The sequence below is a fragment of the Salmo salar genome, chromosome 19 (genome assembly GCF_965601325.2).
Source record: "Salmo salar chromosome 19, fSalSal1, whole genome shotgun sequence".
Lineage (NCBI taxonomy): Eukaryota > Metazoa > Chordata > Actinopteri > Salmoniformes > Salmonidae > Salmo > Salmo salar.
The window spans coordinates 33,728,170-33,744,970 of record NC_138309.1 but is presented as its reverse complement, the minus strand read 5'-3'; the positions used below and the strand labels follow the sequence as shown (position 1 = coordinate 33,744,970).

General features: G+C 45.7%; 2 protein-coding genes across 2 annotated transcripts in view; one reads left to right on the top strand and one right to left on the bottom strand.

Moving 5' to 3' along the window:
* The window catches only part of sipa1l2a (signal-induced proliferation-associated 1like 2, genome duplicate a), a 735,281-nt gene extending 729,155 nt beyond the window's left edge, over nt 1-6,126 (bottom strand). The window contains exon 1 of the mRNA XM_082965719.1: nt 5,737-6,126. The gene's annotated coding sequence lies outside the window, so the exon portion shown is untranslated. The remainder of the gene's footprint in view (nt 1-5,736) is intronic.
* Nucleotides 6,127-6,669: 543 nt separating this feature from the next.
* On the top strand, nt 6,670-10,765 carry map10 (microtubule associated protein 10). Its single transcript, XM_014157955.3, has 3 exons — nt 6,670-8,239; nt 8,372-9,464; nt 10,122-10,765. The coding sequence occupies exons 1-3, from the start codon at nt 6,809-6,811 to the stop codon at nt 10,763-10,765; spliced, it is 3,168 nt and encodes a 1,055-aa protein (XP_014013430.3). The 5' UTR covers nt 6,670-6,808.
* The last annotated feature ends 6,036 nt before the right edge of the window (nt 10,766-16,801 follow it).

Genomic DNA, 16,801 nt, shown 5'->3' with positions numbered 1-16,801 from the left:
CACCATTACATTTCTTTACCTTCTCAGCCAAGGGACAGGGCTGCGTCCCCAATGGCAACCTATTCATTATATAGTGCCCTACTTGTGATCAGGGCCCATAGGGATCTGGTTAAAAGTAGTGCACTTTAAAAGGAATAGGGTGCCAATTTGGAGCACAGAAAAAGACTCCTGTAGGAACAACCAAACTGTCCTCAAACTGTCTACAGTGTATTCCTAAAGTATTCAGACCTCTTTACTTTTTCCACATTTTGTTATGTTACAGCCTTATTTTAAAATTGATTAAATTGTTAGTTTTTTTCCCTTGTCAATCTATACACAATACCCCATCATGACAAAGCAAAAACAGGTTTCGAAATTTTTGCTAATTTATTACAAATAAAAAACGGAAATATCACATTTACATAAGTATTCAGACCCTTTACTCAGTACTTTGTTGAAGCACCTTTGGCAGCGATTAGAGCCTTGAGTCTTCTTGGGTATGATGCTACAAACTTGGCACACCTGTATTTGGGGAGTTTCTCCCATTCTTCTCTGCAGATCTTCTCAAGCTCTGTCAGGTTGGATGGGGAGCATCGCTGCACAGCTATTTTCAGGTCTCTCCAGAGATGTTAGATCGGGTTCAAGTCCGGGCTCTGGCTGGGCCACTCAAGGACATTCAGAGACTTGTCCCGAAGCCACTCCTGCGTTATCTTGGATGTGTGCTGAGGGTCGTTGTCCTGTTGGAAGGTGAAACTTTAACCTAGTCTGAGGTGATGAGACTTGTCCAGGTTCATCAAGGATCTCTCTGTATTTTTCTCCATTCGTCTTTCCCTCGATCCTGACTAGTCTCCCAGTCCCTGACACTGAAAAACAACCCCACTGTCATGTCCTGACCAGCAGATGGAGCTATTGTATTAGTTTTGGGGTCAGGACTTGGCAGTTTTTGTGTATGTGAATGATTGTGTTGTTGATTGGGACTTCCAATTGAAGGCAGGTGTGTTGAGTTGCCTTTGATTGGAAGTCCTATATAGGTGTGTGTGTTTTTCTTTGGGGTTGTGGGTGGTTGTTTTTGCACTGCGTTTAATAGCCTGCAGAACTGTTGCTGTTGTCACCTTTATTGTTTTGTCAAGTGGATGCTTTACTCCTTTTTTTAAATTAAATATGAGTATTCACATACCTGCTGCGCCTTGGTCTTCTCTCCATGACAACTTCTGTGACAGAACCACCCACCACCAAAGGACCAAGCAGCAGAAGAGGAGGAAGCCACAGGAGAAAAAAAGGGAGGAATGGACATGGGAGGACGTCCTGGACGGCAAGGGAGCCTACACCTGGGAAGAGATCCTGGCCGGAAGGGATCGCCTCCCATGGGAACAGGTGGAGGCACTCAGGAGAGTGGAGGCAGCTGGACAGAGGAACCAACGGGAATGTTATGCTGGAACACGGTTGGGTAGGAAACCCGAGAGGCACCCCCAAGATTTTTTTGGGGGGGGGCACACGGGTAGCTTGGCCAGGCCAGGGAAGAGCCGTAAGCCAGCTACCCATGACTACAGGGAGGTGCGTATGAGGTGGAGGGCGCCATGTTACGCTGAGGTACGCACCATCTCGCCTATACGGACGCACAGCCCAGTCCGCCCAGTACCAGCGCCCTGCAGGTGCCAGGGCAAGGTGAGCATCGAGCCGGAAGGGGTGATGCCAACCCTGCACTCAAGACCGCCAGTGCGCCCTTTCGTTCCGGTGTTTCCCGCTAGACGCACTAGCATGGAGGTGCGTATCTCCAGGCTGGCACGTCCAGTACCAGCCCCACGCATCAGGAGTCTAGTGCGTCAGCCCAGCCTCGCCAGTCAAGAGTCACCAGAGCTGCCCACCAGTCGTAAGTCACCAGAGCTGCCCGCCAGTCGTAAGTCACCAGAGCTGCCCGCCAGTCGTAAGTCACCAGAGCTACCCGCCAGTCGTAAGTCGCCAGAGCTGCCCGCCAGTCGTAAGTCGCCAGAGCTGCCCGCCAGTCGTAAGTCGCCAAAGCTGCCCGCCAGTCAACAGTCACCAGAGCTGCCCGCCAGTCAACAGTCACCAGAGCTGCCCGCCAGTCAACAGTCACCAGAGCTGCCCGCCAGTCAACACTCACCAGAGCTGCCCGCCAGTCAACAGTCACCAGAGCTGCCCGCCAGTCAACAGTCACCAGAGCTGCCCGCCAGTCAACAGTCACCAGAGCTGCCCGCCAGTCAACAGTCACCAGAGCTGCCCGCCAGTCGTAAGTCGCCAGAGCTGCCCGCCAGTCAGGAGTCGCCAGAGCTGCCCGCCAGTCAGGAGTCGCCAGAGCCGCCCGCTAGTCAGGAGCCGCCAGAGCCGCCCGCTAGTCAGGAGCCGCCAGAGGGGCCCGGCTGCCCGGAGCCGCTAGAGTGGCCAGACTGCCCGGAACCGCCAGAGTGGCCAGACTGCCCGGAACCGCCAGAGTGGCCAGACTGCCCGGAACCGCCAGAGTGGCCAGACTGCCCGGAACCGCCAGAGTGGCCAGACTGCCCGGAACTGCCAGAGTGGCCAGACTGCCCGGAACTGCCAGAGTGGCCAGACTGCCCGGAACTGCCAGAGTGGCCAGACTGCCCGGAACTGCCAGAGTGGCCAGACTGCCCTCCGGTCCAGCCCGAGTGGCCCTCCTGCCCTCCGGCCCAGCCCGAGTGGCCCTCCTGCCCTCCGGCCCAGCCCGAGTGGCCCTCCTGCCCTCCGGCCCAGCCCGAGTGGCCCTCCTGCCCTCCGGCCCAGCCCGAGTGGCCCTCCTGCCCTCCGGCCCAGCCCGAGTGGCCCTCCTGCCCTCCGGCCCAGCCCGAGTGGCCCTCCTGCCCTCCGGCCCAGCCCGAGTGGCCCGCATGTCTTCCGACCCAGCCCGAGTGGTCCGTCTGCCAGGGTCAGCCCGAGTGGCCCGTCTGCCCGGCGCAGCTATCGGCGCCACCAAAGTGGGCGACGCCAAAGGTGGAGCGAGGTCCACGTCCTGCACCTGAGCCACCTCCAGGATAGGTGGGTTGGGGAGGGAGGGTGTAGCACAGTGCTGTCGGTGACGGCAGCCACCCTCCCTTCCCTCCCTTATTGTTTAGGGGTTAGTGTTTATGGGTTTTTTGTTGGTGTTTTCTGTTGGTAGGTGCATTCCGGGGTCTGCACCTTGAGGGGGGGGGGGGGGGGGGGGGGTACTGTCACGTCCTGACCAGCAGATGGAGCTATTGTATTAGTTTTGGGGTCAGGACTTGGCAGTTTTTGTGTATGTGAATGATTGTGTTGTTGATTGGGACTGCCAATTGAAGGCAGGTGTGTTGAGTTGCCTTTGATTGGAAGTCCTATATAGGTGTGTGTGTTTTTCTTTGGGGTTGTGGGTGGTTGTTTTTGCACTGCGTTTAATAGCCTGCAGAACTGTTGCTGTTGTCACCTTTATTGTTTTGTCAAGTGGATGCTTTACTCCTTTTTTTAAATTAAATATGAGTATTCACATACCTGCTGCGCCTTGGTCTTCTCTCCATGACAACTTCTGTGACACCCACAGCATGATGCTGTCACCACCACGCTTCACCATAGGGATGGTGCCAGGTTTCCTCCAGACGTGATGCTTGGCATTCAGGCCAAAGAGTTCAATATTGGTTTCATCAGATCATATAATCTTGTTTCTCATGGTCTGAGAGTCCTTTAGGTGCCTTTTGGCAAACTCCAAGCGGGCTGTCATGTTCCTTTTACTGAGGAGTGGCTTCCGTCTGGCCACTCTACCATAAAGGCCTGATTGGTGGAGTGCTGCAGAGATGGTTGTCCTTCTGGAAGGTTCTCCCATCTCCACAGAGGAATTCTGGAGCTCTGTCAGAGTGATCATCGGGTTCTTAGTCACCTCCCTGACCAAGGCCCTTTTAATTTATTATTTTATTTCACCTTTATTTAACCAGGTATTTATATATTATATATAACCCTAACCCTAACCCTTTATTTAACCAGGTAGGCCAGTTGAGAACAAGTCCTTTATTTAACCAGGTAGGCCAGTTGAGAACAAGTCCTTTATTTAACCAGGTAGGCCAGTTGAGAACAAGTTCTCATTTACAACTGCGACCTGGCCAAGATAAAGCAAAGCAGTGCAACAAAAACAACAACACAGAGTAACACATGGGATAAACAAACAAACAGTCAAAAACACAATAGAAAAATCTATGTATAGTGTGTGCAAAAGTAGTAAGATTGGGGAGGTGAGGCAATAAATAGGCCATAGAGGTGAAATAATTCCTGTCTATTGATAAGTACCAACAGTAAGGAACTAGGTTGTTACATTACTATCTACTGATTAGCACCAACAGTAAGGAACTAGGTTGTTACATTACTATCTACTGATAAGCACCAACAGTAAGGAACTAGGTTGTTACATTACTATCTACTGATAAGCACCAACAGTAAGGAACTAGGTTGTTACATTCCAGTTTATTGATAAGCACCTCGTCGTTGTTATGAGACTATGGATGCATCCCAATGGTACCCTACTCCCTATATAGTGCACTATTTTGACCAGAGTTTTATGTGGGTCCAGGTTAGCGCACTAAAAAGGGAATAGGTTGCCATTTGGGACTCAGACTGTGAGTAGAGTAGTAGTGTGAGGGACAGACTGTGAGTAGAGTAGTAGTGTGAGGGACTCAGACTGTGAGTAGAGTAGTAGTGTGGGGGACTCAGACTTTGAGTAGAGTAGTAGTGTGAGGGACTCAGACTGTGAGTAGAGTAGTAGTGTGAGGGACTCAGACTGTGAGTAGAGTAGTAGTGTGAGGGACTCAGACTGTGAGTAGAGTAGTAGTGTGGGGGACTCAGACTGTGAGTAGAGTAGTAGTGTGAGGGACTCAGACTGTGAGTAGAGTAGTAGTGTGGGGGACTCAGACTGTGAGTAGAGTAGTAGTGTGAGGGACTCAGACTGTGAGTAGAGTAGTAGTGTGAGGGACTCAGACTGTGAGTAGAGTAGTAGTGTGAGGGACCCAGACTGTGAGTAGAGTAGTAGTATAAGGGACTCAGACTGTGAGTAGAGTAGTAGTGTGGGGGACTCAAGAGAAAAAGTTATGCAGGTAGGTAGGCTATGATGTCAGACATGGATTGAGGTCTTCATCACCCCCTGTCGTCTCAGGGAAGTATCACCACCAGAGAATAAAAGATACCACCAGCTGACAGACAAACATTACACCAGGCATAGTAGGCTATTCACAATACTTTAGAATATTATATTTCCAAGCGAGAAAATCCGTCCAGGATATTATTATGTGATAATAGGCTATAGCCATTATCAACATGAAATATGATTTTATCATCAACCTCTACAAAGGATCACTAGGACAATGGCTCTCTGTACTGTACGTCTGGAAACGCATTATACTACTGAGAAGCAACGCATATAAACCCTGTGTGTAGTAGAGACTCATCAAATGATCTGTCAAATAGTGGCAGCAGTAGATCACACCAGTTTGTGCGGTGGAAACTTTCACTGTGGTGTGTGAAAAGTTACCACTATTATACTCTGTGTTTCTGTCAATGGCTTTTTTCGACTGGGATTATCATTGTCTACACATAATTACACCAAACAACAATATATCTCGGACAGGTTATGTCTCACTACCCCACTAACACAGTCATATATTTGTTTCTACAGACGGACAATAAAATTATGACGGCTATAATAGCGGCGCTGTACCTGGACGTCAGAACAAACCCGACACTCTATTCCGTTATTGGGGAGAACAGTAGTAAGAACATCTGTGCCATTACCTTTCACTTGAGCAGCAGAAGAATAGGCTAATATTCGGGAAGATAGACGAGACGGTTATTATCCTTGTCGACAGATTTAACCGTTTTAATCCATAGAAACGCTCCAACGTGTGAAGTTCCATAGACCCTCTCTCTCCTCTCTCCGGCTGCTGTTCGGTGTGATATCCATCTGGAGACCGCTTTAGTCCGGGATGACAGCAGAGCAGAGCAGGGTGCCACCGCTGACGGATAGCTCCTCCCTCCGCCTTCTTAATGTGATGATTTGTGGGAATAGAGAGATCCAGCCAAACACACAAGTGAAGAGAACAGAGGAGATTTATTTGTTAATGATTGTAATTCAGTCACTCAAGTCTATACTGTGAAAAGAGAGCATAACGGCGAGGTGTGACAGTGACGAAGATGTATCTCTGGTTGTGAGAATAGGGCACAAAATAGCAGGCCCAAATGGAATAGCCCTATATTCTGGATAATAGACATTACATTTTTATATATATATTTAAAGCAATCGGCATATCATAGCCTATCTCTGAACAAAGCCCCACAGTGGCACCAACTGGCGAGCTGCAGGAAAATGGCTCGAACTTGTTATAACATGGAAATAAAAGCAATACTATCCAGTCAAATTAAGTCTTTAATATGCTATAATTTTTCTCTATGCTATTTGTCCATAAAGGATATTGAGTTCTATTCTATTATATTATATTGTATTATATTCTTTGCTTTAAGGATACATTTCCTAAGTTATTAGTACAGATAGTTAGTTATAAAAAAATATTTGTTATTAGTGTGCATTTGTAGCTCAATATGCCTCCTAATAAATCGGCTAATGTAACATTATTCACAATTTTTTTAACATGGCCAGAACTGAAAACTACTATTCCCAGAATCCTCTGGCATCAGATGACGTAAAAGACGCGCGACGGAGACCAGTTTGTTTCCATGGAGCTGAAGAAGCTTGTGGGTTATCGGTGCTGACAGGCTAATTTACGGATTTTCTCCTCCATTTCAGCTGTGATTCTCTCGTAAATTATAGAAAAAACACACGTTGTTTTCTTTCTAAGTGGTCTGATTGATGTTTAACCAATTCATTCAACCAGGGATCTCCATTCAGAATGTTATCACTGGCAATTCTGGGTTGAGAGGAAATCCGTCAAGTTCTTGTTGCTCGGACACCTGTCGCAATGACACAATGACAGAGCGATTAAATAACAACGAAACTCTCTTTTCTTTCGAACTATTTGTGGAATATATCAGATTATACAAAACCAGAAAATGCCTAAATTATTCCGATGAATTAGCCCTCGGTGTGAGATTACTAGACTACCCAACTCTGCTCATCTATCAACCAGAAACGTCTACTCCACTGCTAGAACAACGGCACTATGATGATGACGAGGACATTGAGAAGGAAAACCAGCTCTATCAAGCCCATGAAACATTTAAATACCCTTTCAACAAAGGCAAGTCGTGTTTGTTCAAAACCCACCTGGACTCCCTCCACACCCACCTATCCAACACTCCTCTGCATGCTGTGGTCCTGGATATGAGGGGAGAGGTTCCCAAGTTGATAGGCAGCTCGCTGGTGTCTCTGGTCAGGTTGATAGACTGTATCAGGTGTGATGTGGAGGTTCATGGTATCTCCTCTCCCTCTTCCCAAGGAGAGAAAGGACTTATTGACTTATTTAATCTCATGGGGGAGAAAATAGGTGTTATTTCTTTGGGATATAATCTGTTCAGTCTGGGAAGTAGTTCATTACCACATATACCTGATAACAGGGTATTGCCAGTTGGTATTACACACGGGACGGAATCTATGAAACCAATAGAACATTTACCAGTTGAATCTATGAAACCAATAGAACATTTACAGGTCGATCGTGGGGAAGGAACGATGCAACCACTTGACTTGGACATTGACAATACGCCTTCCAAGGTCCTTTATCAGAATATTCATATAAATGGCAAGCCCAGTGAGAAAGTGGTGCCAGAAGCACGGCAGACTGTTCCAGTTTCAACTGCCACTCAAACAGAACATTCTGGAAGCAAGCAGCATCACCGAACACTCAGAGTGGCTGCTATTGATAAGGAGTATGATGAGGGAAGCCTCTGTGTTCAGCCCCCATCTCTTTACTACAGCAGTCCTGTAGAACAACAACACAATGAACCAGACCAGTACAGGGTGTTAGACATGGAGTCTCTCAGGGTAGAGGATCTGGACTTGGGGAATGAGGAGACACCGGTTCCTGCTACAGACCACAGGCGTAGACCGAGACAGGATGTGGTTATGGAGTCTAGAGGCAGGGAAGAGAGGGGACGGCACCAACCCCAGCAGACAGCATCTATCCTAGGGGAGGCTCTGAGGTCACTCCCTCTATTGAACACCTTGCTCGTTGAGCTCGCCCAGCTGAGTGGACAGAGTCAGACCCAGCTACAGCAGCTCTTTTCAGTCCACCCCAACCTAGCATGGATCTACAGGCCGCTGACAGAGCCTTCTAATGGACAGGTATGATACTGTATGTACATTGTGTAATTTCTTCTGTCTGTATATTTGTGTCTATTGCTGGCATTTAGCCAAGTCAAATTCTGGGTATATGTGATTGTGTTTGGTGAATAAAGGTGATTGTGATTCTGACAGGCGGACTTGCCTCAGTCCCAGTGCCTACGAGACACCACAACATCACCACAGAGAGACAGGCAGTCTCCTTGCCCAGTGGTTCCCAAACTGTGGGTCGGACCTAGCCCCAGAGTGAAGAACAGGCCGCTTCAGGAACAATGCAGCACTACCCCACCAAGTTCTATCAGAAAAACAAACTGGGAGAATACAATGAGTGGCAATACAGTCTCCAAGTCCTCTCCCAAGAAGAAGTTAGGTTTTGGAATGACAAAAACGTTCCGCCTAAGAATGAAGCAGGTTAAACCTTGTGGCATAAAATGCCACATCCACGAGTGCAGAAAGCAACAGACAGACAAACAGACACTCAAGACCAAGGGTCCTGGAAGGAAGTCCAACAACACTAACAGTCAAACAGATAAACCTATAGATAGGAGGAAGCTACTCAATAGGAATGATATTCTAAATGAAAACATTGCGACTTCGATAAGTAGCCTGGACAGAGACTATGGACGGCAGGGAAACATCTCAACTAGAACCCCGCAGGAACTAACAAACACATTCACAACTAGTGTCAACGCAGAGGATTTTTACTGTAAGAGAGATGACTCCTACCAAATATTACCAAAACAGAAACCATCATCCCATTCCAAGCAGGACAGTCACAGTAAACTGTGGGTGCATATTCCCAGTGTTGATCACACAGAGGAGGTGTTAGGGAGTGGAGAGTACGACCATACTGACTCTGACAGCAGAGGAGACGGGGATGAGACTCCAAGAGGCCCCAAACCCAGACCACACCTTTCAGACTCTGGCCACAAGCCCCACATGTCAGACACCAGAAGAAGCTCCAGACACAAACATCCCCACTCAGCCTCCAGCAGTGATAGTTTGGACGGTGTGGGGGCAGTAGAATACCTGGATGATTTCAGCAGTCTAGACCCTACTGATGGTGATGGCTACTCACCTTCAACTGACCTTCTCAGTAGCCCTGAACCTGTTTCAGGCAGGAGGACTAGTGGGAGGAGCCCCGAGCCTGTTGGGGGTGGGACTAAGGGGAGGAGCCCTGAACCTGTTGGGCGTGGGACTAGGGGGAGGAGCCCTGAGCCTGTTGGGGGTGGGAGGACTAGGGGGAGGAGCCCTGAGCCTGTTGGGGGTGGGAAGACTAGGGGGGAGCCCTGAGCCTGTTGGGGGTGGGAGGACTAGGGGGAGGAGCCCTGAGCCTGTTGGGGGTGGGAAGACTAGGGGGGGAGCCCCGAGCCTGTTGGGGGTGGGAAGACTAGGGGGAGGAGCCCTGAGCCTGTTGGGGGTGGGAAGACTAGGGGGGGAGCCCCGATCCTGTTGGGGGTGGGAAGACTAGGGGGGGAGCCCCGAGCCTGTTGGGGGTGGGAAGACTAGGGGGGGAGCCCCGAGCCTGTTGGGGGTGGGAAGACTAGGGGGAGGAGCCCTGAGCCTGTTGGGGGTGGGAGGACTAGTGGGAGGAGCCCTGAGCCTGTTTCAGGCAGGAGGACTAGTGGGAGGAGCCCCGAGCCTGTTGGGGGTGGGAAGACTAGGGGGGAGCCCTAAGCCTGTTGGGGGTGGGAGGACTAGGGGGGGAGCCCTAAGCATGTTGGGGGTGGGAAGACTAGGGGGAGGAGCCCTGAGTCTGTTGGGGGCGGGACTAGGGACAAGAGGAGGAGCCGAGTGTCAGGTGACCATAACTCTGACAGCTCCAGTGTCTCAGAGAGAAGCCAGAGAAGAAGAGTGGCTCTTCCTGTTCCTGTTCCTGTTAAAGCTGAGACGTCTCCCCAGCGCTCCCTGATGAACACACACGTCATCAGACCTCGTACCCAGGCCTCAGCCCTCAGCGTCTCCTCCGACAGTGTTGGAGACACGCCTGCATCCATACACTCAGTCTGCTCTAGAACTCAGCTGGCAGCAAGACCTTGTAGTGGAGGAGCCATGAGGTCTGGTTCTGGGGCTAGAGGAACCTCAACCAACAGGCCTGCTGGTACATGGTCTCAGGGACCCAAGGGGTCTTTCTCTGAGAGTCTCGGAGCATCAAGCCAACTCAGTGACACCCACACTGACTCCATCCACACTAAGAACAGTAGGTCAGACAGGGGGTACTCTGTAGACACCCACACTGACTCCATCCACACTAAGAACAGTAGGTCAGACAGGGGGTACTCTGTAGACACCTGCATCTCTACTGACTACAACTCCTCACCTGAGTCCCACAAGGCTGAAGATATAGAAGAGGAGCTAACTGAGGAGAGAGGAGAGGAGCCTTCTGAGGAGGCAGGAGAGGAGCTAACTGAGGAGACAGGAGAGCTAGCTAAAGAGTCTATAGATGAACTGGGTTCTCTGGGGTTCAGTAATGAGTACCAACATGTCTCTGAGCTGGTAGTTAACAAGCTCCCTGGATACACCTTCTAGAAGACCCACATGAAGAAGGTGCTTCCTAGGGACAAATGTATCAAGCATCTCAAGGTAGTGCTGCTGATCTAGGGTCAGATTTTCCCTTTCCATATAATCCTAATCATTGTGATATTAAAGGCAAAACCAGTTCTCCTAATCTAATGCTGTGTTTACACAGGCAGCCCAATTCTGATATTTTTTTCACTAATTGGTATTTTCACCAATCAGATCAGTTCTGAAAATGATCTCATATGAAAAGATCCTAAGTGATTGGTCAAAAGACCTATTAGTGGAAAAGATATCAGAATTGGGCTGCCTGTGTAAACACAGCCCATGATGCTTGATACATATGGGCCCTGACATAGTCCACATCTGGTTTACTGATAGAGCAATGGTGTGGAGACGGATATGGTTAGTCATTCTGAATTTGGACGGGCGGGACACCTCCATTTTAATATCTCTTTCTGTACGGCACTAGACTAAACTTAATGTAACGTTACACTTGTATGTTGTATCAATCATTCATGAATTCAAAGGGCTAGTTGAATAATTTACTTCCATGTTAGACTGTTATCTGTGTGTGCGGGTTTGGGAATTCCCTAATATGAATATGTTATCAAAAAGTAAGACTGTATGGTACTGTTTTAGTTTAAAATGTCTTTCCCAAATTATTAGAATGTATCTGTTGTTTTTTCTATACATTCAATTATGAAAATAATTTAAGTGTGTTTTGATGAGTTATGTACTACTTAAGTTGTGCATGGAAATGCCGTTCAATATGCAAGTCCACAAGGCTACTACACAATGCCAAATGGAGCAGGTAGAGAGATATTTTGATGCCTACCCTCAGTCATGGATCTCCTGAATACTATGTGGATGGTATTATAGGACATGTTTGAATTTGCTTAGAGCAGGGGTTGATGATGAGAGGTTGAGTGATGATGATGAGAGGTTGCATCTCTGGATGTGCTGGTTATACTTGGTGAGGTCACCGCATGTGTGGGAGGTGGGACAAAGGAGGAATCTGAGGCATGTAGAGTGGGACTAGGGGCTCCACTGTAAACTAAAACAATGATAACTATCCTAAACAACAGTATACAAGGCATATTGACATTTGAGAGAGACATAAAGCGAGGCATAAAGCAATCACAGCTGTTGATTGGGAGAGCTAGCTAAGACAACAACAGGTAAGACAACAGTTAAGTTGTTAGATAAGCAGACTGGTTGTTAGAGAAGCAGACTGGATGTTAGTTCTATCAGTTAGGTTGTTAGAGTAGCAGACTGGTTGTTAGTTCTATCAGTTAGGCTGTTAGAACTAACAACCAGTCTGCTTCTCTAACAACCTAACTGATTGAACTATCAACCTGTCTGCTTCTCTATCAGTTAGGTTGTTAGAGAAGCAGACTGGTTGTTAGTTCTATCAGTTAGGTTGCTACAGAAGCAGACTGGTTGTTAGTTCTATCAGTTAGGTTGTTAGTTCTATCAGTTAGGTTGCTACAGAAGCAGACTGGTTGTTAGTTCTATCAGTTAGGTTGTTAGAGAAGCAGACTGGTTGTTAGTTCTACCAGTTAGGTTGTTAGAGAAGTAGACTGGTTGTTAATTCTATCAGTTAAGTTGTTAGAGAAGCAGACTGGTTGTTAGTTCTATCAGTTAGGTTGTTAGAGAAGCAGACTGGTTGTTAGTTCTATCAGTTAGGTTGTTAGAGAAGCAGACTGGTTGTTAGTTCTATCAGTTAGGTTGTTAGAGAAGCAGACTGGTTGTTAGTTCTATCAGGTTGTTAGTTCTATCAGTTAGGTTGTTAGAGAAGCAGACTGGTTGTTAGTTCTATCAGTTAGGTTGGTAGAGAAGCAGACTGGTTGTTAGAACTAACAACCTAACTGATATAACTATCAGGTTGTTAGAGAAGCAGACTGGTTGTTAGTTCTATCAGTTAGGTTGCTACAGAAGCAGACTGGTTGTTAGTTCTATCAGTTAGGTTGTTAGTTCTATCAGTTAGGTTGCTACAGAAGCAGACTGGTTGTTAGTTCTATCAGTTAGGTTGCTACAGAAGCAGACTGGTTGTTAGTTCTATCAGTTAGGTTGTTAGTTCTATCAGTTAGGTTGCTATAGAAGCAGACTGGTTGTTAGTTCTATCAGTTAGGTTGCTACAGAAGCAGACTGGTTGTTAGTTCTATCAGTTAGGTTATTAGTTATATCAGTTAGGTTGCTACAGAAGCAGACTGGTTGTTAGTTCTATCAGTTAGGTTGTTAGTTCTATCAGTTAGGTTGTTAGTTCGATCAGTTAGGTTGTTAGTTCGATCAGTTAGGTTGTTAGTTCGATCAGTTAGGTTGTTAGAGAAGCAGACTGGTTGTTAGTTCAATCAGTTAGGTTGCTAGAGAAGCAGACTGGTTGTTAGTTCTATCAGTTAGGTTGTTAGAGAAGCAGACTGGTTGTTAGTTCTATCAGTTAGGTTGTTAGAGAAGCAGACTGGTTGTTATCGAACCCACAACCCTGGCGTTGCAAACACCATGCTCTACCAACTGAGCCACACGGGACCTGTTTGACAGCCCTTTTCAAGTCTTGTCATAGATTTGCAAGCCGATTTAAGTCGAAAATGTAACTAGGCCACTTAGGAACATTCAATGTCGTCCTGGTAAGCAACTCCAGTGTATATTTGGCCTTGTGTTTCAGGTTATTATCCTGCTGAAAGGTAAATCTGTCACCCAGTGTCTGTCAGAAAGCAGACTAAATCAGGTTTTCCTAGGTTGCTAGAGAAGCAGACTGGTTGTTAGTTCTGTTAGGTTGCTACAGAAGCAGACTGGTTGCTAGAGAAGCAGACTGGTTGTTCATTATATTTGTTTTATTGCTTGCTAGCTAGCCAACTGTGAATAACATAGTCGCATCAACTCTGCAGATAGAATAACATCAAAGTAGCTGCATTTTCATTTGTTTGATCTGTTTTCTAGTGACATTTATTTGGATACGTCCATGCTACTAGTGCATGTTGAGGTATGACACCCACGCAAAGTAAATTTCATCTATTTAAATAAAAGTTTTAAAATGAGAATGTCATATCTTTTTTATGTTTAGTTCGGTTGATAGCTGCAATATTACTACCTACATTTAATACAATATTACTACCTACATTTAATACAATATTACTACCTACATTTAATACAATATTACCACCTACATTTAATACAATATTACTACCAACATTTAATACAATATTACTCTCTACATTTAATACAATATTACTACCTACATTTAATACAAAATTACTACCTACATTTAATACAAAATTACTACCTACATGTTTTAGTGTGGGGGGGAGTGGATTTGGGCCATTGCTGGGCCGATTCTGGCTCTAAAATGGCAACTTTGGCTCAGTTCAGGCTGCCAGATCTGGGCCGAATGACTCGGGTCTAGTCTGTACCGTCATTCACTTCGGACTCTGGCCGGATCCGGCTGCCAGACCCGGGCCAGCAGTTTTAAATCTGACATGCCTGAATCAGGCCAGATGTGAGACAGATATTTGTGCTACCTGGTTTGTTGTCAACAAAATGCTTTCCTCAATACTGAAGTTGTATTGTTTAAGGCTCAATCTGTGGAAATGCTGTGATCACTCATCTTTAATGTTGTGATCACTCGTTGTCTTTAATGCTGTGATCACTCATCGTCTTTAATGCTGTGATCACTCATCGTCTTTAATGTTGTGATCACTCATCTTTAATGTTGTGATCACTCATCATCTTTAATGTTGTGATCACTCATCACCTTTCTGTGATCATTCATCGTCTTTAATGCTGTGATCACTCATTGTCTTTAATGCTGTGATCACTCATCACCTTTATGTGATCACTCATCGTCTTTAATGTTGTGATCACTCATCATCTTTAATGTTGTGATCACTCATCACCTTTATGTGATCACTCATTGTCTTTAATGTTGTGATCACTCATCACCTTTATGTGATCACTCATTGTCTTTAATGCTGTGATCACTCATCGCCTTTAATGCTGTGATCACTCGTTGTCTTTAATGCTGTGATCACTCATCACCTTTATGTGATCACTCATCACCTTTAATGCTGTGATCACTCATCGTCTTTAATGTTGTGATCACTCGTTGTCTTTAATGTTGTGATCACTCATCACCTTTCTGTGATCACTCATCACCTTTAATGCTGTGATCACTCATTGTCTTTAATGTTGTGATCACTCATCGTCTTTAATGCTGTGATCACTCATTGTCTTTAATGTTGTGATCACTCATCGTCTTTAATGTTGTGATCACTCATCGTCTTTAATGTTGTGATCACTCATCACCTTTAATGCTGTGATCACTCATCGTCTTTAATGCTGTGATTCACAGACACACCATGACCAAGATTTGAATGCTGCAACGGAGACAGAATGACGTCGAGGGACACGCTGAGACCACAGTATGACTGGACATAGGCCCGGATATTTGTGACAACAACCTAAAAGGGGTGCAGAAGAACACCAGCACCCCATGTTATGTTTATTCCATGGCCAACCATGTCTCCAGCTACCCCGTATTCCACACTATACCTTTTATGCCTCATGGTCCCTTAACTTCAGACACTATGGAACTCTCCATGTTATCGCTATAAACCCACTCTACCTTCAGCCCTTTCCCCTATGCTGCTTCCTTCTACTGTTCTTCTCCTGACTGGATAACATCTAGACTCAGAAACTGTTCTTCTCCTGACAGGATAACATCTAGACTCAGTAACACATTTAAAACTGTTGTGTACAGTTTTTGCTACCTTTTTTCCACCTGTGTAATGCTGTCCTCCTCTTGCTTATTCTGGGGTTCAGACTGAATGCTGTGGTAAATGTGCTGCTCATAACTGACAGCAGCATCACAGACCTTGTGTTAAATTGACAAGAATGGTGTTGATATAGCTGTGTTTTGGCATGGCTTCCTTGTTTTGAGTCTTAAGTATGTTTCTCATTCTGCTGGAGTTGACCTAGTATGTTACATCAAACCTACCTTACACATCCGGTTGTTTCTCATTCTGCTGGAGTTGACCTAGTATGTTATATCAAACCGACCTTACACATCCAGTTGTTTCTCATCTGCTGGTTTTGACCTAGTATGTTATATCAAACCTACCTTAAGCATCCAGTTGTTTCTCCATTTGTAACTCACACCAAAATCCCAATGTGCTGTTTTACATGTTGTGTTATTTGTGCTGGTCTAATTCCTCAAATGGAAAAGCAGAAGAATCTGTGCTCTCTGATGGTAATACTAGTTCATATGGTGCTCTTCGATGTCCCAGGTTTCTGGCATTGATGAATAAATCATTGAATGTTTACTTAAATTCAGATGTTTATATTTTATGGTATGTTTAAAAGGCATTGTTTACTATTCTGATTTATTTTAAAAAATGTAATTGTTGGAGTTCAAGTGATTGAGGTGATTCATGGGTGACTAGCTGCATCAAATAAATGATTATGGATACATCCTGCAATGAGTTAATCTGGCTTTGAATCTGCAACAGAACATGTTAACAAGTTCGTTTTGAATTGCTTTAATACAGCAGTGCATTCTGACACCATGAATTGAAATAGATTTTACCTTTCTCATGTAGTTGGCAGAAATTATGAGGGATTAAATAAAGACCTCTGCCTGCTGAAGGAGAAGAGGATCTGGTTAAATAAGGGTATGCTATATAGCTTCTTTACAACCTAGTATTCATGACACGTTATAAATACACTATCTGACTGCTGCTAGAATAGTATTATGTACAAGACAAGACCAAATATATAAATAAGACAGTTAAAATATGGAACACTAAATTAAAATGTTCAATATATATTTTGTTTTGTATGAAGGTAGCTAGTAGCTTGCTAGCTGACAGCAAAGGTGTCAGATGACGTGCAGGAGCCTGCAGGGATTTGTAGTCTTTCATGATGTCTACTTTGATGCTAATTAGCGTTCTAGAATCTGAGAGTAAATAGAGCCGAATATATTGATAAAAGTCATCCTGTCTGAGAGAGATTTACACGGTTATCCAAACGTGACGCCAGGGTAAGACTACATGA